The 23774-nt window shown below is 40.2% G+C and overlaps 1 protein-coding gene across 1 annotated transcript in view; it reads right to left on the reverse strand.

Annotated features, from left to right (window-relative positions):
- Nucleotides 1-3648: 3648 nt before the first annotated feature.
- LOC121922581 (stimulated by retinoic acid gene 6 protein-like) overlaps nt 3649-23774 on the reverse strand; it is a 40236-nt gene continuing 20110 nt past the window's right edge. The window contains 12 exon segments of the mRNA XM_042452192.1: nt 3649-4163; nt 5289-5435; nt 7480-7643; nt 10475-10594; nt 11970-12087; nt 12177-12225; nt 14436-14517; nt 14758-14833; nt 16212-16374; nt 17425-17536; nt 19707-19777; nt 21789-21917. Coding sequence (XP_042308126.1) covers nt 4069-4163; nt 5289-5435; nt 7480-7643; nt 10475-10594; nt 11970-12087; nt 12177-12225; nt 14436-14517; nt 14758-14833; nt 16212-16374; nt 17425-17536; nt 19707-19777; nt 21789-21917 — 1326 coding nt within the window. The 3' untranslated portion in view covers nt 3649-4068.

The raw sequence follows: 23774 nt of genomic DNA on the forward strand, positions 1-23774 counted from the left end.
CTTGCCTATATCTCAAAAGTATTTAAAATACTAACTTTTAGTTACTGTTTAAAAATTTGAATGCAGCTGCATCAGACACAGCATAATAAGCCAACATTTGAGCTATTATCTTCTTCCATCATTTAATGAGGTCACACCTTTGCAACTATGCCAGTAACAAAAGCATCCCAATTAAAAGTTATCCCCATTAGGTTACTATCATAATGTAAATTAGTTACACCTTGACTACTTCAATAAGGAACTAATCACTCATCATGGCACTACTTTTCCATGGTGGTGGGATTGTGTGTTCCTCTGAAGCAAGAGGCTATGCTGGTGCTACTGGCAGAGTCTAATGCCACTGTATTTATAACAGTGGAAGCTGGACAGTGAAGAAAGGTAATAGGAAGAGAAGGCATTTGAAATGTGATAATAATAATAATAATAATAATAATAATAATAATAATAATTTGTTTTATTTATATACCGCTATTCCAAAGATCATAGCGGTGAACAGCAAGTAAACTAATCAGCAAGTAAGCTAATTTGCCCCCAACAGTCTGGGTACTCATTTTAGCGACCTCGGAAGGATGCAAGCCTGAGTCGAGCTTGGGCCCTTTTGCTGGTCTTGAACTCGCAACCTTGTGGTTTCGAGTGAATGGCTGCAGTACAGGCATTTAACCACTGCGCCACCAGGGCTGGAGGACTGATGCTGGAGGAGAGTTCTGGGAATCCCCTGGACTGTGAAAAGACAAAGCCTAGATGATTAAATTGAGACTGCCATAGTTTGAAGTATCATGAGAAGAATCTGTGTGAATGCCTTTAAATCACCCATTGACTTATGATGACCCCATAAATTTCATACTAGTTTCTTAGGCAAGGAATATTAAGGGATGGCTTTGCCATTTCCTTCCTCTGAAATATACCACCCTACAGCAACTGGTATTCATTGGCAGCCTCCAATCTCAGTACTAACTAGGGGTAACCCTGCTTAGTTCCCATGTCAGATGGGATCTGGTGCCTTTAGAGTACAACTCACTAGAAAAGATAATAATGCATGCAAAGGTAGAAGGCAAGAGGAAAATAGAAAGACCAGATTAAAGGTGAATAGACTCAATCAAGGAAGACACTGCCCTAAGTTTGCAAGATCTGAGCAGGGCTATAGTTTTTTGTGGGTTTTTCAAGCCATGAGGCCATTTGCTAGAACAGTTTATTCCTGACATTTCGCCAGCAGCTGTGGCTGGCATCTGAGCAGGGCTATTCAGCGGGGTGCCATAAGTTGACATTGACTTGACAGCAGTTAACAAACAACAAAAAGGAACTCCCTGCAAGTAATACATTGGCTGTAGGATGTCATGTCCATGTTTTTGATCTGTCCATGTTTATTCCTAGAATTCACTGAAATTTACAGGTAAGCATAAAACTACAGCTCTGTATGCTTCCAAAATCTCTCCCAAACCCAAGAATTAAGTGGTTCAAAACTACTATCTATAAGAACTTATCTGGATAATAGGTATATAGACGATAATTAAGCTCAAAAATTGAAGTGAATGGGAATGGACGAAAACAGATAAATAAGGGTTAACAATCGAGTATATTGACTATATAATTAAGCTTCTGATGATAACAAGTTAGACAATGTTAAGAGTTTTTAAGTCTGAAATAGGCTCGTTGAGAATCATTTGTATAGTTTAGGAAGTTTTGTTGTTTCGATGTGATCTGTACAATTGTTCTGTGTGTGTTTGTATGATATGTGTTTTACTGAATTGTTAATTTAAAAAAATTTTAAAAAAACCTGCAGCCTGTAATCTTGGGCCACTTGAAATTAAGATTGTACCTGGAAATTTATGGTGAGTCTTCAAACTGCTATTATTCCTAACCCAAGTGGGGCCTGCAGTGGTAGGATACTCCTCTTTCAGGTGCAGAATTATGTAGTGTGGGATGCTGCTGTTGCCAGGATACTCCATTCCCCCCACATCACAAACACCCCAGTTTTCCCTTTGTTCTGCAACAATCAACATTCTGTGGCCACTGATCATGCTATCATCACCACCATGATGTTTTCCCCTTCTTAGAATACTGATGCCTCCCACATGTATATGGATGGTACCAATTTGGCTATGTATATGCTGATGCCTGAAGACTTGAGATTGCTATTAACATACATGATTTCCAACAATTATAGGTTTATTACCACCAGCTGCAGACTACATGACAAACATCTGCAATGCCTATGTAAAACTGAGGCCAGAAATCAAGGCTGTGGGACAGGCTTCTCCCATCAGGCACCACTGTCCATGTCGACTGGGTCAAAACTAGGCCATCTTTAGTTTTGTTGAGTTTTCCTATTGCTTCCTCCACTTTTCTTACTAGAGAAAATCTGGGGGAAAGGTGGAATAAGTGCACAGTGCCTTTTACTTGCAAATCATAAGGCAACTCTTTGACAGCACCCCACTATCTGCTTCAGATAACTGCTCTGCCCATAGATTAAAATTATAATCAGTGTTGACTGTCAAGATGTGTAGCCTTCCAGCTTTTCAGTTTCAGGACCTGCCTTTTATCTCAAATTGCAGCAAGAGCTCCCTTCCCTGACAGCTTTTGGGAAGGGGCTGGTGGGAAGGTACAAGCCCTAAGATCTTTCGCCCTGTAGAGCAAAGACTGTGTAAGGAGTAATTTTGATTGGGGGAAAAAACAGCAGCAAGAAAGGGAGCTAAACATATTTCTTCACCCATCCTCCCTCTGCTAACTGCAGCACTGAGAGCTTTTTTTCCTCCTCCCAAAAGTCTAGTATAGGAATTGTTCAGGACTCCAGTTTATTAGTTATAAGGGCATATCATGAGAAGACATGGCTCATTAGAAATGATTACTATTCTTGGAAAGACAGCAGCAGAAAGAGAGGATGACCACATGCCAGATGAATAGACTTGATCATAGAGGACATGGCCCTAAGTCTGCAGGGACTGAGCAGGGATGTTGAGGATAGGGTCTTTTGGAGATGCCTCATTCACAGAAACTGAAGTCAGCTTGCGGGCAGTTACCAACAACAACCCTAAATGCACCAGATCCCATCTGGTCTTGGAAACTAAGCAGGGCCAGCCCTCCTTAATATTTGGATAGAAGATCACCAACTAGGTGCTGTAGGCTATATTTCAGAGAAAGGAACTGGCAGAAACAGCATCTGAGAATTCCTTGCCTAAGAAAACCCTATGAAATTCATGGGTTGCCATACATGAACAGGTGACTTACATCCCATGCCAGTTTTAGTATAGTCCCAAGGGCTGATCCATGTATGAACAAGGACACAGCGACAACAACCAAGCCAGCAAAAGTATTATACAGAGATCTTCATCAGCATGCACCCCATGGACTGGTACTTCTCTAGTTCATTCTGTGTAGTGTAGAAATACATCAGTATTTTTATTTCATTTTAATTTTATGTCTATAAAGAGAGTTGCAATGATTTCTGGTTCTCTATTGTTTAATAATAGAAACAACAAATTGCTCTCACTCTCATTAAATTATTCTGCCAAATGGATAAAGCTTGGAAGGAAGTCAGAGTGGATTCTTCTTTGAAATGTATTTATTTATTATGGTATTTATACCCCGCCCTTCAGCCCTGTGAGCGGTTTACAATTATTATTTTTAATAAGACAGTTCCCTGCCCTCAGGCTTACAATCTAAAAAGACACAACACGAAAGGAGAAGGGAATGGTGGTGGAGAAGGGGGTCAGGTCCAAAGGTTCTTCTTTCCCTCTGAGGCCTGGACCATGGCAGATGGACTGGAGGGAGGACTCTGAAATGCTTTGAAAGGCCTGTGAACTCTGTGCTAAACAAATTCCTGGGATCAGGTGTTGTTGTTTTTTAATAGTAAATATATATGATCCTTTGCACCAAGCTCCACCAGACAGTGAAGAGTGCTGGAAACTGCCATCCAACAACATTTGAAGGGAGACATTAGGTAAGTTAGATAATTGCATTCATATGATGGGACACTACAGTATCATCTCCAGGATTTTTATTTTGTTTCCAGTAAATCTGTAGAACTTTGCAGGCAACATGACTCAGCGGCACATCCATAGAGTAAAACCATCACTTTGGCTTCCTGAGTGCTGAGAGGCTAGGGTTATTTAGAAGGGTATATAGCAGCAGCCATCTTGTCCTGGCTTTATTTGATACTCTGAAATCTAAAAGAATGGAAGAAAGAAGAGGTTAATTTCCAGAATGTTTTACATCAGTATCCTCCAAATCTCTGTTCCCTTGATGGCACAGGCAACAGACAATCATCTGTTAAAATAATCTAGCTGTTGACTCCAGCTATGGGCTGAGCCAAGCACTCTTGGCACCATTATCCTTTCGCCCCCCCTCCTCCTAGCACAATCTCTTACTTGTGACGCAACACACACACTCCCACACATCCTCTAACGTACATTTTAAAGATAGGACATTTCTTGATGCTGACATCTGCACAGGATGAAGCACAACACAGGACAAAATTTGATCACTTACCAAAAGCACTCACCTAGTTTGAAGGATTTACAGTAAATGATAGAATATTCTGACATTTCCTACTGTCAGCTTAAAACACTTAAACATTACTGGTAAATGTACATCTTTCATTTGTAATATTTGCTATCACATATGCATTAGGGATAAAAAGAATATTTAAATATATTCAGATCATGCTCAAGAGGAACCAGATCCCAGCTGATCTTGGAAGCTAAGCAGGGTCACTCTTTGGTAGTACTTGGATGGGTGACCATCAATGAATACCACTTCTGAGTATTCCTTGCCTAAGAAACCCTTATGAAATTCATGGGGTCACCATAATTCAACAGGCTACTAGAAGGCACACACACAGAGAGACTAAAAAAGAAGAGAATCCTGGATAGATGAGAATTTTTCCAAATTAAAACTTATTGCATATACAATATGCATATGGACTTTTTTTATACAAGAATCTGCATTTGCACAGAAAATGTATACAGCTTCCTGAACAGAAAATAATGATAATAATAATAATGATAATGATAATAAAGTTTTATTTATATGCCACCCTTCCAGTAGGATCAAGGCAGCTCACATCAGATAAAACACAACATGTGATTTTCTGTCTAACCCCATCCTTGAAAAAAAACCCAACATGTGTTGTTTGCATAAAGTCTTGATCTGTGGATAGTTCTTGAAAATTGAACAGCTTTTAAAGGATTTTCTCACTGTGTGGAGAAAAACAGTTAAATTATTCATTATTGCCTATGAGAAAAATGTACAAAGAGTTGCATCTCCATGTTGAATCAAATGCTAAGATCTACCTGTTAAATTATTGAAATGACAATAAGAGGTGCCTCTTTGTTGCTGCCTCCCTCTGGTTTTGGTCAGGAGGACATGGCAAAAGCAGATAATAGTAGGATTTGTGTGATAGTGGTCCATAAAGAGCATCCCAATCCATGTCTTGAATCCTGCAATGACATAATAATTCTTCTTGTTATCCTAGGTAGAACCAGAAATGGTCAACCCTACCTGTTCTTTTCAGAAAAGTGTCAATACTTTCTGGAGTACATATGAATATTATTTTGAAAAGCTAACATTGACATTAATTTATATATAAGTAATACATTACTCATTACTTTCCTAATATGTTACTGGTATGTCCTATTCAATTACTTTTTTAAAAAACTGAAAATATAAAAATGTCTACCAACTCATGCCCATTGATGCCCAAAACGACATTCAGAAAATTGCTTCTAAATTATGAATAAATTGTGAATCAACCTTACACCCCAAAACTGAACATTAAAATTAATGTGAAATATGTGAAAAGAGAACATTATCAGGTCTTCATTACCCCAGAGCCACGTTTTACAGATAACGCTATGCATTACTTCCAAGCAGTACCCATGTCAGTGGGTGTGATGAATCCATGCCAGGTTTTACTCCAAATTTTAAAAGAATTATCCAATGTGCTGAACTCTGTACCTAAAATAGGCCCAGTCCCTTAAATAACTCCCTTTAATCTTCCAGGTATTTTGGACTTCACCTCCCAGAAGTGCCATACAGCTCGGCTGAAGTTCAAGGATTCTGAGAGCTGAAGTCCAAATCACCCGGAGGAATAAAGGGCCTGAACAGACAGGCCAAAATAAAGCTGCTTTGGGTCACTTTGGAGATATGCTGTTTAAATGATGCGTGCATCATAAAAGGCTCGAAGCCACACCAAAGCCACGTTCCAGTCCTAAAGGACTGGAGCACAGCTTTGGCATAGCTTCTGGATTCTTAAGATGTGTGTGTCGTTTAAACAGCATACCTCCAAAGTGACTCTAAGCAGCTTTATTTTGGCCTGTCTGTTTGGGCCCTAAGTTTGGACACCACTGCCTTAGATTAAAACCCAGAGTTGATTTAATATGCAATTTACATGGGAGAGTTCTCTAGAAAGCGAATGTACTATAGTATTTTAGGGTACTGACTTGGGTTGGGGGGAATTGAACACTGCAATTAGAAACCTGCTCTGTACAAACTTGCCAAGAAAGCCCCATGATAAGTTTGTCTTAGGGTTGTCATAAGTTGGAAATGAATTGAAGGCACACAACAACAACTGCAACGAAGAAAAATAATTAAAACATTTGCAAGGGAGCAGGCAGTGCGGCCGCACCGAAGTGGTGCACGCAGCAGCAAAGCGTGCAGAGGCGCAGGAGGAGGTGCAGGAGGAGGAGGAGCTGACTGGCTGGTTGGCCAGCCGGCCACCCAGCCGGCCACATCAGCAGCTGGAGTGCCCAGCCGGCCACATCAGCGGGCCAGGCCCTGGAGCCGGCCCCAAACCCGGGAGTTGGCGGCAATCGGGCGGGACCGTTCTGGTGCCGCTAAAACCATGAATGTCCCACCTGCCGGCAGGACATAGCAACCCTACTTTGACTGAGAGTTCCTGCATGGCAGAATGGGGTTGGACTAGATGGCCCTTATGATCTCTTCAAACTCTGTGATTCTATGATTCTATGACATTGTAACTGAAATGTATAATTTTAGTGTAGCTAGTTGTTCATGCCACAACTATTGCCGTATCATTCTCTGATATACAGGAATTACGATTTATGAGTAATTTTAGTATACTGAACATTACTAACGATTCTGTATGGTGTGGGATGGAAGGAGGTAAATGTGGGGGGTGGCACCATGAGTTACCGCACCAGCTGTCTCCAACCCAAGTGATGCCACTGGCACTCATCATCAGTATTAAAGAAACAAATAATTCAGTTGGCTTGAAGAGATAAGATGGAGTAGGGAGAAAATATCTTACTATTTGCCTCTGACAGCAATATTTTTACATCAAATCGGTGCCTCTTTCATTAGTCTGGTAAAGTGTTATGTGACTGTTCTTATCTATCAAATGGATAGAAGTGTGCAGCCATAGCTTTTTTCTTGTGTTTGTTTATGGGTCTGCTCACTTACTCATTTACTTGTTTAATCAAGCATGTCTGAGAATCTTGGATCCTGAGGACCCTGGGCCCTTACCCATGTCAGCTGCTTCATAGCCTTTGGGCATGATTGTCCTGTCTATCCGTGCCACCAGCCAGGCTCCCACAGTGGCACTGCACAGCAGACGGAACAGGCAGGCACCCAGACCCAGCATCACATTGTAGAAGAACAGAAAGTAGTTGAAATTGTGGAACACTTTCCTGAAAACAATCAGTCCATCAATCAATCAGTTGGTCAAACGCCACAGGAGAGCTTAACATCGGTATACAAGCTTCAAGAAACAGGATGTAGTGTTGCAGTTTTAAATTCAATCAAATTGCTTCTAGTTTTCATGTGTACAATTAAATCCAGCTTGGGGGAATCAAGAGTGCCTCTTTAGCCAAACTTACATGGATTCCCCTCATGTACCCATCATGTAAGGTACCTGCCTGACCTTATATAGGAGATACTGCTCCACCCCTCTCACTATGATTGTTTTGTAATCTTATTACTGTAGCTATTAATGATATTAGAGTTGATTTTCCAACTAAAATTTTTATTGTTGTCATGTTTTATTAATTGTTTTGGGATGTATTTTAGGCTATAATCCTGCCTTGATCCAACTGGGAGAGGCAGAAAATATAAATAAACTATTTATTTTATTATTTTATTATTTAGCTCTACCAGCTCTTGATACTGTATGTGATCTAGGGCAAAATAAAATTAACAACATCCTAAATTCACTAGATACTCATTATTTTTTGTATCATCTTAAAAAAATTCTTTGAAAGTTTAGGGAACAGGATCACAGTTTGCATCTTTGTATATCTTATTACACTCTGATCCCACCACTATAGCTATGTAATTTTGCAAATGCACTGCAGAAACAATGTAGTTTGACCATTTTAACTGCCATGGCTCAGTGCTATGGAATCCTGGGATATGTAGTCTTGTGAAATATTTAGCATTCCCTGTCACAAAGCTCTGGTGCCTTCTGGTGCCACAACAAACTACAAATCTCAAAATTCCATAGCATTGAGACATGGCAGTTAAAGTTGTGCCATACTGCATTATTTCTGCAGTGTAGATGTAGCCTCAGTCTGCTCTTGGAAGCAGCAGCTAAACACATCCAGCTTTGCTCCTCTTCACTTTGCCTGTGCAACACACCTCTCTGTATCACAGTGTCATCAGTCTCAGTGCTTCCAGGGAAAAGTAGAACATCAAAGCATCACAACATAGCTAAGTAAGTTTAAATGTCACCACAAAGGGAGGAGAAGTCTGTACAGGACTGCCATTTTCAGTGGCAATAGCTGGATTCAGTTAATGATCTAGTTTTATCACTGAGAGTCTACCAGACAACAAACACTTGTTGTAAGCCACCTTGAGTCCCATGCCAGGAAAGAGGGAGGGCATGAATAAATATAAATAAACCTACTCAGATACCAGCAAACTGTATTTCAAAGGGCATTACTAGTATGGAATTAAAAGTGGGTTCAGTTATAAATCTGAACTAATCACAAAGCTGTTTAGATCAGGGCTACTAAAAGTGGTGATCACTGGCCTTAAGTGTATTGATTGCCAGTGCATTTCCTTCAGAACAGGTGTTACATGAAAAGAATCCCAGTGAACAATTTAGCTGCTGCATTTTCTAGCATTAGTCTCCTGTGGACATTCGGTGGACATTTTGCAGCATTTTGATCCCATGGACAGCCAAAAAGACAAACAAATGGGCCGTAGAACAGATCAAGCCAGAAATCTCCCTGAAAGCCAAGATGATTAAACTGAGGTTGTCATACTTTGGCCACATCATGACAAGGTACAACACATTGGAAAAAACAGTAATGCTAGATAAGGTGAAAGGAAGCAGAAAGAGAGGAAGGTTGCATGCTAGATGAATCGACTCTATTAAGGAGGCCATGGGTATGAATTCGCAGGAACTAAGTAGAACAGTGGAGGACAGGGAGTGTTGAAGATGTCTCATCCATGGGGTCACCAAAGGTCAGGATCGGCACAAGGGTGGTAACCAACAACAACAACAATTTGCACTAGCTGAAGTTTCTGAGTCATTTTCAAGAGCAGTCCCATGTAGAGTATATTGCAGTAGTCTAATTGGGAGGTTACCAGTAAATGGACTACTGTGGCTAAGTTATCCCTGTCCAATAAAGTCTGTAGTTGGTGGAATAGTCGAAGTTTTGACCCCTAGCACTCTGAGCCACCAAGTCTATCTGCATATCAGGTGACAAGAATGGATCTAGGAATACTCCCGGACTACGCACCTTCAGGGGCAGTGTAACCTCCTCCGGGGCAGGCAACCTACCCAATTCCCAGATGCAAGAACCACCAATCCACAGAGTCTCCATCTTCTCAAGATTCAGTTTGTTTATCCACCCTCATTCAGTGCACTGCAGCATCCAGGCACTGTTCCAGCACCTACTTACCCCAGCCAATTTCAATAACAAGGAGAAACAAGGGCTGGATGTCATCAATATACAGATAACATCCAACACCCAAATTCCTAATGGCCTCTTCCAGCAGCCTCATATAGGTGCTGAACAGCAAGGGAGACAAGACTGGACGCAGTGGCACCCTCCCAAGCATAACAGAGAAAAGAAAGAAAGGAAGAGTTATAGCTAATGTACTAGTCCTTGGCACATTAGGGGGAAAATGTAAGTCCCCCTCATCACATTGCATGATAAGCACTCGCTTAGAGACTAAATTAATCTTCAGTGTTATGTCTCCTTTCCCTCCCAACAGCAACAAAAACCCTTTCTATCTTCCACTTGAACATACGTTTTGCTATGGATCAAAACTTTAATTTGTCTCTTGTAGAAATAGCAACATTTCCTTTAGCATAGCGCTACAGTATATAGGCAGGAAGTCCTCAATAGAACTCACAAAAACATACACACAGAGAGACAGACATAAAGGTACAGGGTTGAGAACAATTTCTCCTGCTTGTTTACGCAAGTTGAAAAAATGTGGAGTCTTTATGGAAAAATAAATGATGGTGACGCAACTTCCTGGTTAATAAAATAAACTAATAAATACTGACCTGTTATCAAGAGCCAGAGGTTTTTCCTTGTCATTCAGTAAAATCTTTGGCTGAAGGAAGAAGATGCTAGCGGTGGCAATCTGCAGTAGCATGAGCCCCGAAACTATGCTAAGTGTGAGACTGAGACAGAAAAAGGAAGGGAAGTTAGCATTTTAAAAGACTAAATTGACAAAAAATAAAGGCAACTGGAGACAAAGACTTGTCTTGAGTCAAAAGGGCTTCAGATATCTATATATTTCCTTCTGTTCCTCAGCTTCTCAGACAGAGTGCAGAAGCCTGCATAGCCAAAAGCTGCATGACACAGGCACAAGAGCATGTTCTACCCAAAGATTCACAGAAGTATAAATAAGGAGAATGAAATCTCAAAGGGGTAAATTCCTATCCAAACACACTGACAGAACTGCATGTGCATGAAAACCTTTTCACTGAAATTTGCACAAGGTGCAATCGAGACTCCAGAAAAGAAAAAAAAAAAAGAAAAGAAACTGGAGTTTTTGTCACCTGACAAAAATCCCTAAGAACATAATTCAGGCCAACACCTCACCTAGAAATGCCTTAAAATAGCCAATTGTACTCCTAGAGATTTTTGAGGACACAGTTGGACAGTTTTACACCAATCTAAAATGGGAGCTGGCCTCAATGGGCCACAAAAATGGCGTTGGGACTGTATATGATTCATGGGCTGAGCAATGCACTGGCCATGGTACTCTTTTGGGCAACCCAGAGTATACTAGTCCCATATCTGCCTCAACCTGCCCCTATTACCTGGCCTTCCATTCCTGCACTGTGTTGGCTATCTGCATGGGTGTCCTGCTGGGCCATCCCACGCATCTGCCGTTGCCACAGGTTGCCCACTTCTGAGGTCAGGTCAAGGAACCTACCAGAAAGTACAAGGCTGGGTAGCTCATTCTGAACTCAGACATGAGTGACCTGTGGTGGCAGTGGATGTGCCGGGTGGCCCAGCAAGATGCCCATGCAAAAAGCCACCACAGAATGAGAATGAAAGGCTCCAAATCTGGAACATTAGGTACATTTTAAGGTTGTAATGCTCTGGTTCTGGTGTGGAACATGCCGGACATCATCCAGAATCAGTTTGGAAGATGTGTCATCCAAACAGGACAACACCAGTACCAAGGGAGAAACGGGCCTTTTGGCGCATGCAGACAAGGCCTAACATAGAAAGATTCACCATCAACCTTGGAGTGATAACTTTCAAGACAGCAAAGGCTCAGGGAAGGAGTCAAGCAAGAAAATATGATATGGAGGTGATCTGAATCAGTAAATGAATAAAGTCATTTGTGTTGAAGATCAGGCAGATTCCAAATAGTGGCTCTTTGTAACAATAAAGCTTTCTATAAGCATTTCACCCATTGCAGGCTAAACAATATTGGTTTATCTAAAGCCCCCTAGAAAATTCACAGCTGAACAATGTGCTGCTTCACAGCTCAACCACTAAAAGCCACTCAATAATTAAGCTAAAATGGAAGGCACTTACATCACCATTCCCCAGCTTTTTGCCATTTTTATCCCCTGACTATTCATGATGGGCAAAACGAAACTGTACATGAGCATCACCCCCAAAAGGCACTGCACTGTGTGGATGATCAGGTACCCTAGAAATAAATCATACAGCCAATTAAAAAGGAAATAAAAGGGAAACTCCAAGAATGAATGATTGTTCACAACATAGATTGACACTTACCCCATAGGATGTATGCAATTTGCCAGCCAGAGTATCTTGCTATTGATGCCTGTTAGTGTTTCAAAAAAATAAAAAAGGAGAGACATTTATATATGATAGTTTCCCACCTGTGTAATGGCTAAGAAGAGCATATTGATAGCCTGACCTGCATTTCTAATGGAAATTCTTCATTGGGCCAATGGTTTTTTTTTTTAACTGAAGGCCCTAATAACAATGCTAAGCAATCATTAAAAAACTGATGTTTGAAATCCATGTATGTAAAAGCCTATGCTGGCCAAATGGCCGTAATAAAGTTATTATTATTATTATATGTATGTAAAATCCAACAATTAACATTTCATCTCATTTTCCCAACATACTGTCATATTCCAGTTTGATCAGAAAATGTGACAATTGTCTCCACTCCAGGGTGGAGGTAGGCAGAAAGGAGCTAACATTATTCTTTGCAATGACCAAACTCACTAGTATACAGAGCAAGGTCAGCCCCCATGCCAGTCTCATTCTCAATTTCACCCCTCTGTTTTCTGCAGTAGAAGTGAATAAAATAAAGGTAAAGGTTGTCAAATCATAATTTTTTGTGGGTTTATCGGGCTATGTGGCCATGTTCTAGAAGAGTTTCTTCCTGATGTTTCGCCAGCATCTATGGCTGGCATCTTCAGAGAGCCATCAAGTCTATCTGTGCATTAGGTGAAGATGCCAGCCACAGATGCTGGCAAAACGTCAGGAAGAAACTCTTCTAGAACATGGCCACATAGCCCCCAAAACCCACAAAAAACTATGAATGCTGGCCATGAAAGCCTTCGACTTCACATTGTCAAGTCATGTTTGACTGTAAGGGGTGGTAGAATTCAAAGATATAGCTGTGTTAGTCTCTGGAATCAATATGTAGATAAATTTTGTAGCACCTTTGAGACTAACTGAAAGAAGTAAGTTGGCAGCATGAGTTTTTGCAGACTTAAGTCTATTTCCAAAGAATGCATCTGAGAAAGTAGACCGAAGTCTACAAAGGTCCATGCTGCCAATTTCTTTCTTTCAACTGGTCTCAAAGGTGCTACAAGATCTCTCTAGATACTGTAGGAGGTGGTGCTCATCTCTGTTATTAAGCCAAAGGAGTCAGCATCGTCAAAGATGATCCCATGGTCATGTGACCAGCATGACTGCATGGAATGCTGTTACCTTCCCACCAAGGTGATACCTATTTATCCACTTGCACTTTTACATGCTTTTGAACTGCTAGGTTGACAGAAGCTGGAAGAAGTGACGGATGCTCACTCCGTCATGTGGTGCTTGGGTCTTGAACTGCTGACCTGCTGACCTTGTGATCATCAGAGTCAGCATCTGAACTGCTGAGCCACCATGTTTATGTTTTATTCCCTTGAGGAAAAGTAACGCTCTGCATTTTAGGAATACAATTGCAAAGAAATACAGCCTTTCTGCACTCCTGGTACTTGGTGACAAGAAAGCTTAACAGGTCCTCCTACATTGTTACCGTGCCAGGTGTTAGGGTTAGATAAACAATATCTAACCATATTTAGTACAATGTGCCACCACCTATACTGCCTATACAGCAAGGATATGTCTATTCAGTGATTGTTGGACTCCAGTTCCCATCAGCTATAGCCAGCAGGCAGAGATGATGGATATTGTAGTCCAGCAACATCTGCAGGGCCACAGGTACTCCACCCTACTATATATATCAGGCACCCAAAGATGTCAACTTATTAAAAAACATATGGGTTGATAAATCAACTGAATTTTAGCTAATCAGTCAGTCAGTCAAGTGCATTGAAATAAAACTGTGTTTTACCAATAGAACATCCAAGTTAAGTGCCTTTCAGAAACACTAAATGTGACAATGTAAAAAGGAAAGCTACCATCCCTATCCAAAAGGACACACATTTGTTTGAATATTTTCTTTCCTTTTCTCAATCCAGTGTATCAGAATGTGTGCTTTTAATTTATAGCCTGGTGAACTGAAATATTTCTTCACGAGTTTAAAGTTTCTTTCTGTCTTTTTCTCTCTCACACACCCAAACACGCACACAAATTTTTCAATCTATACTAGGTGTAGCAACAATTATGATATATTCAAAAATTCTTAACAATGAATTATACGAATGGGAGAGGAGAGGAGAGGAGAGGAGAGGAGAGGAGAGTCAGGTAGCAGCAGAACAGTTATGATGAGATTACAAAGACTGGTCCAAGGCATAGTTTCCTTACAGAAGTGAATCTTGAGGATCAGACAGAGTAAGGACTCACCACACTTTGAGAAGATGAAAGTTTTCTGAATCCCAGTGGAAGGAATTCCTTCTGCCCTGCCCACAGTCGCTTCATGTGTTTTCTAGAAAAAGGGATTATTGTGCTTTGAAAATTGAGTCAGAATCTCAGCATTTCAAAAAAGTAAGCCTCCAGTCCTCATATCTGCAGAGACATGCACTATTTAGTGGAGTCATGTAAATGGAGGAAGGCTGGTTTGCAAACTGTTCTCAGATCATCCAGAAATTTGAACCCTCTTCCCCCCATGTCTATGCTCCAGCAGAAGTAAGGACTGTCACAAATACAGGCCTGAGTACATGCATACCTGTAGCAGGCTAAGATGTGGAACACATAGCTGATACATGTGAGACAGGCCGTGAAGGTGGTGAAAATCCAAACACCTATGGGACAAGGAACCATCATCTTTAGCCTCATCCTTTCCACAGAGTCCTAGTCCAAAGCTCAAACCACTACAGCACACTGAATCTTGGCCATTTCATTGCTCACCCCAATTTCATATCACTTCTGAACAACAGGGAGAGTTTCTCAAAGGAAAATTCCATTTAAACTCCACAATTTGCAAAAGTTACATTTTTACTACAATTCTCAGTCTCTCCAAACAGCATGGAATGGCAATGCTGGCTCAGGGAAGTCTGAGAGTTTCAGACCAAAAAATGATGTTTCAAAACTCTGAACTTATAGACCAACATCAGAAGAAAAGTGATTTCTCCCAGATTTAGCCCTGCAGTAACAAGAATTTGTATATCCTTTTTATATACAGTTTTGCATATAGCTCCAGCATCTAATCTGCCAATAAATATGGAAAGACAAGTCGCCTTGACCAAAGTTCCAGACTCCTATCTCCTAAAGTGATATGCTCTTGTTATTCTTTTGTCACTACAGGAGTTTTTCTACATGGGAGTGACACAATGTCATGGGATGTGTGAACACATAAGATGGATACTAGTTGGAGGAAAGGAGGCAGTTTTAAGTGGAAGTACATTGTAGCACTTGTATCTCAATGACATACTGAATATTATCATACTATGGCCTCAATCCAACATCCCCTCTGGGTGAGATAAATATCTGTATGCAAAACCATGCTACATAGAGTCATGTGGCCCTTACTGTAAAGCCCCAGAACCACCTCACATGCTCATTTCTTACTTCATGGCAAACAGGCAAGATTGGAGAAGCATCTGGCTACCTTCTCATGTGAGTGTGTGCTGTGTGCCTTCAAGTCATTTCCGACTTATGGTGACCCTAAAGCAAACCCATCATGGGATTTTCTTGCCAAGATTTGTTCAGAGGAGGTTTGCCTGTGCCTTCCTCTGATGCTAAGAACCTGTGACTTGCCCAAGATCACCCAGTGGGTTTCATGGCTGTGCTGGGAATCAAACCCTGGTCTCCAGAGTCAAATTCCAACATTCAAATAACTGTGCATGCTGGCTCTTACCTTCCCATAGCTGGATGCAAAATGATGACAGCAGAACTGATATTTGCCAGGGTCTTCCAGAGGTCTCAGCAGCACTGTGATCATTGTACATCTGGCTATGGGAAGAATAGATCTGGGATTGTACAATAAATTGGGAGGATGGGCACTGCACAGAAAGGGAATACCAACCCATGCAGCAACCAAAAAAGGATACCCACATGTGTAAAAGACAGTTACGTGTACACATGTAATGGTCAGTTTGTATTCTTTTTTGTGGCCAATATCCATATATACAGTACATCAGAAACTAGATTTAGAACTGGGAATCCCCCCCAAACTGGTACCTTCTGTGGTGGCAATAAATTCTTTCAAATGTTGGACACTTGAAACTACTTCTGATGCATTGCTGGATGAGTTTCTGGAAGCAGTAAGTGCCTCAAAATCCAACTCCAAGGTTTCCAGTACATGTGAAACTTGCATGTAAACATAATGTTCCATCACAACAAACTGGAGGGAAAATAGATTTAAAAAGCTTCTTAATTACCTTGCAGATAGCATGAGCTCTAAAATATTGCATGCTGCTAGTCCATCCATGAGTAGCTGATTGTGGTACAGTTTTTATTTGCTATGAAAATGACTTCCATTACCTGGTTGGAATAGATTTATCCACCAGAGGAAGAAGACTATCAGCATTCAAAAGGCCTGCACCAGAGTAATGATCCCAACAATCTCAGACCACTAGCTAATGCCAATAATTTGGCTTCAATTCGCTTTTTCTAATTAGACTCCAGGCTTTGCATATGATATTGCTCTGTGCTTCTACTCTCAGCAGTTTCTGGTGTCTCTGGGCTTTAAAAAAAGGCAACTAACAATTCTCAGGGGATATGTCATCTCTGTGGTTGATGGAGATTGTAAAAAACCATTACCTGTACTTCCCAGCAAACTAAGAGCTGATACTTTAACACTTCTTCCCTTCTCTTAGGATACTGCCACACTGCAGAAGTAAAGAATTTTGACAGTCCTTTAACTGCCATAGGCTCAATGCTATGGAATCCCAGGATTAGTAGTTTATTGTGGCACCAGAGGTCTCTGACAAAGAAGGTTAGATTTCTCACAAAACTACAAATCCCAGAATTCCATAGCATTGAGCCATGGCAACTAAAGTGGTATCAAACTGCATTACTTCTGCAGTGTAAGTGTGGCCATAGTCTGCAGTAACCATCATGCAGCAGAGACATACACAATGGCTACCAACCCAATAGACCAAATTTCTGGACTCTTTCTTGATGACATGGCAGATGCAACAGGGAATTACATCTGCATATGTACATTTTTATTATTATTTTGCAGAAGCAGGCATCAGTGGCCCTAATGAAAGATATTGCTCAATCCTTATTAAAAATATATTGCTATTGAGACACATTAAACTGTCTTCCCCTGCCTTGGAGATATCATTTTCTCCTAAAAGTTCTTGGATATATTGTACAGACAACAGAATCATCTTGAAAAAAAGGATGAAAACAAAAATCCCAAATAATATGCAGACTCTCAGCTTACCATGTAAAGGCATATTATGGCCAGCATGGCCATGCTGATCATTCTGCTGGGAAACTGAAAGCAAGGGTCCCATTCATACACCTTCCGCTGGATCCAGGATTTCTCAGGCTGTCTGTTGGGTAGAAATAACACGTAAACAACATGGAAGAGATGGGTCTCAATGGAAATAAGAAAGGAAGAGTGGTTTATGGTCTGGAAATGTTTTGTAGAAAACACTCTCTTAATCTCTTATTTTACTTCTGATAATGAGGTGTGGATCCAAATACAGGCATTTTCATCAGGTGCCTTCTCTCCATCGTGAACATTGGCCTGAAATCTATTATTAGTCTCAATTAGAGGGGATGCCTTGAATGAGTGGGATTTACCTACCAGTCTACTCATCATTCAACAATTGAATCAAATAATCTTCACTAGTTGGAAATAACCAACAGGATTCAGGCCTATATCTCCTCATTGACCACTTGTTAAAGTTGACTATTAGTCAATGAATACTGTTTGCACCAGCTGGCCTACCAGTAAACACAAGTTTATTCATGAGTTCAGAAGCAAAGTCAAGGGGCACTGTCGATACAATCTGAGTTATGTTTCATCACTTCAGGACTAAAAGGCCTGTAGCAACTTGCCAACTATGGGTATAAAACCTTTATCTAGGCATTTTTCTATGATGAGAGCATTTGATACTCCAAGTTTTCCCAGAGCAAAACAAACAATATATATACTTCTTCATGCCATGGATTGATGCTTTCCCTAATCTTCTTGACTTCCAGTATGCAATATGTATAATTCACATCAGTCGCTGTTGCCTCCCCTGCCTTTTGAAACAGTATCTGTTTATAACTTTTTATAACCTTTTAAGAAGGTTAACTTCTTAAAGTTAAAAGTTAAGTTACAGCATAATCATATCTTTGTGTGTGCTCTGTACTGCCAAGTTTATTTCTAGTTATAATGGCCTATGAATTTGTGATCTCCAAACTACCATATTGTTTATCTCAGGATTATATTTTCCTTTATTAAAGTAAATCTATGTGTAATATGGAACAGGATCTTTTAGCATCCTTGAGACTGGCTGAAAGAAAGAAGCTTACCATGAGCTTTTGTAAACATGAGCCTACTTTAGTCTCCACCCCATGCAGCTTTGGAAGTAGGCTCAAGTCTACAAAAGCTCATACTACCAGCTTCCTTCTTTCAGTTAGTATTAAAGTGCTACAGGATTCATTGGAATACTGACTTTCCAGACTAATATAGCTATGTCTTTGAAGTCTGCTACCCTTTTCTATGGCCTTTAATTTTGCTCAGCATTATTGTCTTTTCCAGTGTGCCATGGTGTGTCCAAATTTCCCAGGGCATATCCAAAGTATGATCACCTTAATTTAGGTCATTTTTTTCTTCTAGTAAAAATTCAGGGTTTAGTCCTCTAAAAAGCCATTCATTTGTACCTGCTTAACCATCAAATCATCTAATCATAGAGTTAGAAGAGACCTCAAGGGGAATTCATTTCAACCCCATTCTGCCATGCAGAAAGACACAGTCAAAGCATCCCCCCACACCCAACATCTGTTTAAAAACCTCCAAAGGAGACTCCACCACTATCTGAGGGAGTGTGTTCCACTATCAAGCAGTTCTTACTGTCAGGAAGTTCTTCCCAATGTTGAGGTGGAATCTCTTTTCATGTGGTTTGCATCCATTGCTCCATGTCTAATCTTGGAAGTCACAGAAAACAAGCTTGCTATAATAGTAAATCCTACTGTGTTTAGTGGGGATCTGGTTCTGGGTAATTGTGCTCAGACTTAATCACAAAAAGGATCTTCCTTCCAAGATGGTTTTATGCATCTCAGTCATACTGTGTGGACAGAAGGGATGGCAGATAAGTGGTAAACCAGAACTTCATGCCCATGGGCATTCATTTTCGCACAGGCACAGTAGCATTGAGGTCAGTGCAGCAGTGAATTCATTCTGGGATTTACCCTGAAAAGTACTAAACCTGTTTGGATTCAGCACTTTGGACAGCCCCATTAAAACCTAAACTGGATTAATCTTCCAACTGACAATGGAACTACCAGCCACCACTGCTAGCCAGCATTTGAAAGTCCTCCCCAACGTGTAAAATACAGACAAAGTAGGTAGTTACAGTGGTTTACCAAGACAGAGACATATGAAAATAGGGAATGACACTGGAATCTAAGAATAGCAAGAATTTATGGCATGCAGTGAAGAAGATTCTGCAATTTTCTGTTCCAGTTTGGAAAATGAAAATGCCCCCAAATCACAATGACCATCCTCACTGCAATGGAGGCTTCCTCATCAATTGTTGGACATACTGAGCCTGATGTACCTCCAGGAAAGATGTCTCCTCCTGCAAGGAAGAAAGAGTGAGCTCCTGATTATTCCAGATTCCAGTTTCAGCAGGCAGACTGAAATGTGTGTGTGTGTGTGTGTGTGTGTGTGTGTGTATGTGCATACTACCGTATTTTCTGGTGTATAAGAATACTTTTTAACCCAGGAAAATCTTCTCAAAAGCCAGGTGTCGTCTTATGGAACAGGTGCTGAAACTTCTGAGCCAAACTGGAGAATCTACGGTCGCCGCATATGGTGGGGGGAGTTCAAAAACAGCCATGGCCACATCCCCGCCATATGCGGCGACCGTATGAAAACAGCAAGGGTGGTGCTGTACAATTACGATAGAAGAAAATTCACTCACAAGGATTCGTGGAAAGAAGTGACTTGACGCAGCCCTGATGATGAGGTGAGAGGATGCCTCACCGAGAAGGTGTAAGTGAAGGGCAGAGCAAGCTGCAGGCGTCCGGGACACCCGGGATATGGAAAAAAGAGCCGTGTTTGCAATACTGCTCTGATAGTCTTGGAGACAGGGAGGGCTGGGCAGACAGGGAGAGCTGATCAATCCAAGCAGGCTTTGTATACAACAAGTTTTCCTGCTAAGTACCTGCATGTCATAAGCATTTGAATTAAAATTACCATATTGAAATCAAATCTGATGGGTTTTATAAATTTTTATGTGGTGTGCGTTGGAAGAGGGGTAGTCTTATATGGCGAGTATATCCCAAACTCTATATTTTAACTGGAAAAGTTGGGGGTCATCTTATATGCCCAGTCGTCTTATAAGCTGGAAAATACGATATATATATATGTGTGTGTGAGAGAGAGAGAGAGAGAGAGAGAGAGAGAGAGAGAGAGAGAAAAGGTTGATTCTCTTATGAGTTTGGAAGATCATGTCCTGAAATCTAGAGCACAATGATGCTTCATAGAACTAAGCAAATGTCGGAGAAATATAATTCATATAGACATATGTGGCCCTTTTTTCATTGCAGAACTCTGTGGGAGAACATTTAAAAAATTTGAATGGTGTCTCCAAACTTATCAAACTTGAAGAAGCCTTGTTTCCAAGATAATGGGCACATATTTATAGAAGTGTCCAATATTTTTGTCTATTAACCCACTAGGATCCCTGAAGTACAACAGGTAAAAATATTTAAAACTTTCAATAGAACAGAAATGTTTAGAAGTGGACTAAACTCTTTTTTAAATTAGCTTTAAAAATATACATGTACCTAGCCCCCCAGAGTGGTGTAACATTCAATGGGGCCTCCAAATGAGGACCTTGAATTGCAAACAGGTTGATTTAGATAGAGGTAATCTTTCAGTTACACTGAACCCAAGCCATTTAGGTCTATTGTAGGCCAAACTCAGCACTTGAACGGAGCTCAGAAGCAAACCAGAAGCCAATGAAGCTCTTGCAGCATACCCAGAAACAGTTTGAATGTCTCTTTTTGGACTAAATTTGACTTCTGAACACTTTTCAAGGGTAGTCTTAACAAAGCACTTTACCAATCACCAATGGTAAACTCCCATTTTTTTCTATAAGCACTTTTGCAAATAATTTTTCCCTAATAATAAATTAAATCAGAGGTTTCATCTATATATCTATATAAATAAGAGAGTGTGTGTGCATGCACATGCATTAAAAGAGAGTTCCTTGGGCAAGTCACATGCTCTCAGCCTCAGGGGAAGGCAATGACAAGCTTTCTCTGAACAAATCTTGCCAAGAAAATCCCATAATAGGATCACCTTAAGTTCACCACAAGCTAGAAATGACTTGAATGCACACAACACACACACATTCCTGAAGCACAAAGGATAGACGAAGAGCTGATCCAACGTTCAGCTCACATGTATCTTCAAGGCAAACAGGAAAGCCAAAAGTATAGACAACGAATTTGCTATAAGCAATTAAGAATGTTGCACCTGTCTTCTGCCACACTTAGGTATATGAAATGAGTACATGAAGACAGGTTGGAAATTTTCACCATGTGCAACAAAGGAAACATACGGTCAGCAAGAAAACTCACATTTCGATAAGCCGCCTGGAATTGGAACCATGATACTTTCACAAATGTATGGGCAAATCTGCCTAGCAGAAATAATTGGCAGAGTAGCGAGGGCCAGTAAAAAATGATATTTTCATAGACTCCAACATTCTGTACAGGAAAAAAAATGGATTTAAACAGTTACCAACTGGTGTAATTACTAGTAATTTCTATACCTCAGGCAGACTGTCAACTATTCCTCCTCCAAACTTCAGCACCACATAGCTTTCTCACAAAAAGAGTGATCTGTAAAAGTAAAAACTTAAAATGTTAAATGAAATTGTTGGGTCTCAGCCGACTGATAGTCCCAACTTGAGTAGACCCATTGAATCAGTGGGATTTACTTGTGTCTTGATGCACCAGTTAACAAATTGTGTCTACTCTAACCAGAGGACATTCATTAAATTAATAGGATTTACAAAGGTAGCAATTTAACAAGTCCTGTTGGAGTAGAGAGCAAGCATGGTGTAGTGGTTTGGATTTTGGACTAGGGACTTTATCACATGGGGAAAGTCAGGGGGTTAAATAGTCAATTAATCCATACAAAACGCAATATCACATTTATGATTTTCACACACATCGTTATTAAAGAGGCAATAAAGAAGCAATACACAGCAACAAAATCTTTTCGGGATTTCCCTGTGAATGATTTGTTGCTGTTTATTGCTTCTTTATTGTCTCTTTAATATTGAACATCTTAAATGCGATATCACATTTTGCACTGGATAACTGGCTGTTTAAACCCTGATTTTGCCCAATTTCCTCTGTGTGGTAAAGTCCTAGGACTCTGGAGACCAGGAGTTTTTAAAAAAGGATTTTATATGTTTATTTTACATTTCTACAACAGAGTTAATTTAGTCTAAAATGCTATGAACAATACATGCTTTTCAGTTTTATCTTAAATGTGCAAAAGAAAAAAAATCTTGTGATTGCATTTAATATGGGACTGATTTCTTGCAAACAAATACCTTCATACTGTCATCACTGATACATTTAGCACAACAATGTATTACACATATATACACATCTATCACCAAGCAGAACTTCCAAACAATCCTTGAACAATGGAAAAGTGTAAGCTTCTTTGTTGTCTACATTTTATTGTACTTTACATAGTAAGTGTTCACTGAAAAAAATATTGCTTTATGAAAAATACAGAATTCATGTAGCCCTTTCATTTCCTTTTTTTATAATTGAAATACATTTACTACAGTGATACTATCTTCCTGTATTCCTTACCAGGTGCTTTGGTATTAGTAAATGGATATAATATTGTCTACCATGACACAAAGTATTATGATGACGAATGTTGACTTAGGACCTTACTAAGATTTAATCTGTAGAACTACAAAATTATCATGGAGGGCAGGCTGTTACTGACAAAATAGAAATAGCAAAAGAGGAAAAGAGGAAAAGGTCATTTCAAAATACATCTCCAGGTGCAGTATCAAAATTCAGTAATAGAAAATGGCTAAAATGACTGGTCACAGCATGGAGAAAATAGGATACATACTTAATGCAAACCAAGCATTATTCACATACTCACACTGTTCAAACCTAACAAATCATAAGTGTACATTTTATGTTAGTTCAATATGCCATTTATCCTCAGTTGTAATACATGTACTATGTGTATCTGCACTAAATATAATCTAAGGACTGGCAATGGTAACATTCTTTCTTTAGGAAAGCACACGACTGATAACCCCCTGGCCACTGTGGGTAAACTGGTAACTTTTCGTATCATGGAGTACCTGCTTGTCTTTCAACAGCCCACCTACGATCAGTTTGAAAGGCACTATAGATTTTCTGCAATCTAAGACAGTTATTCCCAGACTCTGGGTCTCCAGGTGCTTTTGATTTCAGCTCCCAGAAGCCTCAGCCATCTTGGCCAATGCTCTGGGGTTCTGAGAGCTGAAGTCCAAAACACCTGGAAGACTAGAGTTTGGGAACCACTGATACCCAGAT

Source organism: Sceloporus undulatus, chromosome 2 (genome assembly GCF_019175285.1).
Source record: "Sceloporus undulatus isolate JIND9_A2432 ecotype Alabama chromosome 2, SceUnd_v1.1, whole genome shotgun sequence".
NCBI lineage: Eukaryota > Metazoa > Chordata > Lepidosauria > Squamata > Phrynosomatidae > Sceloporus > Sceloporus undulatus.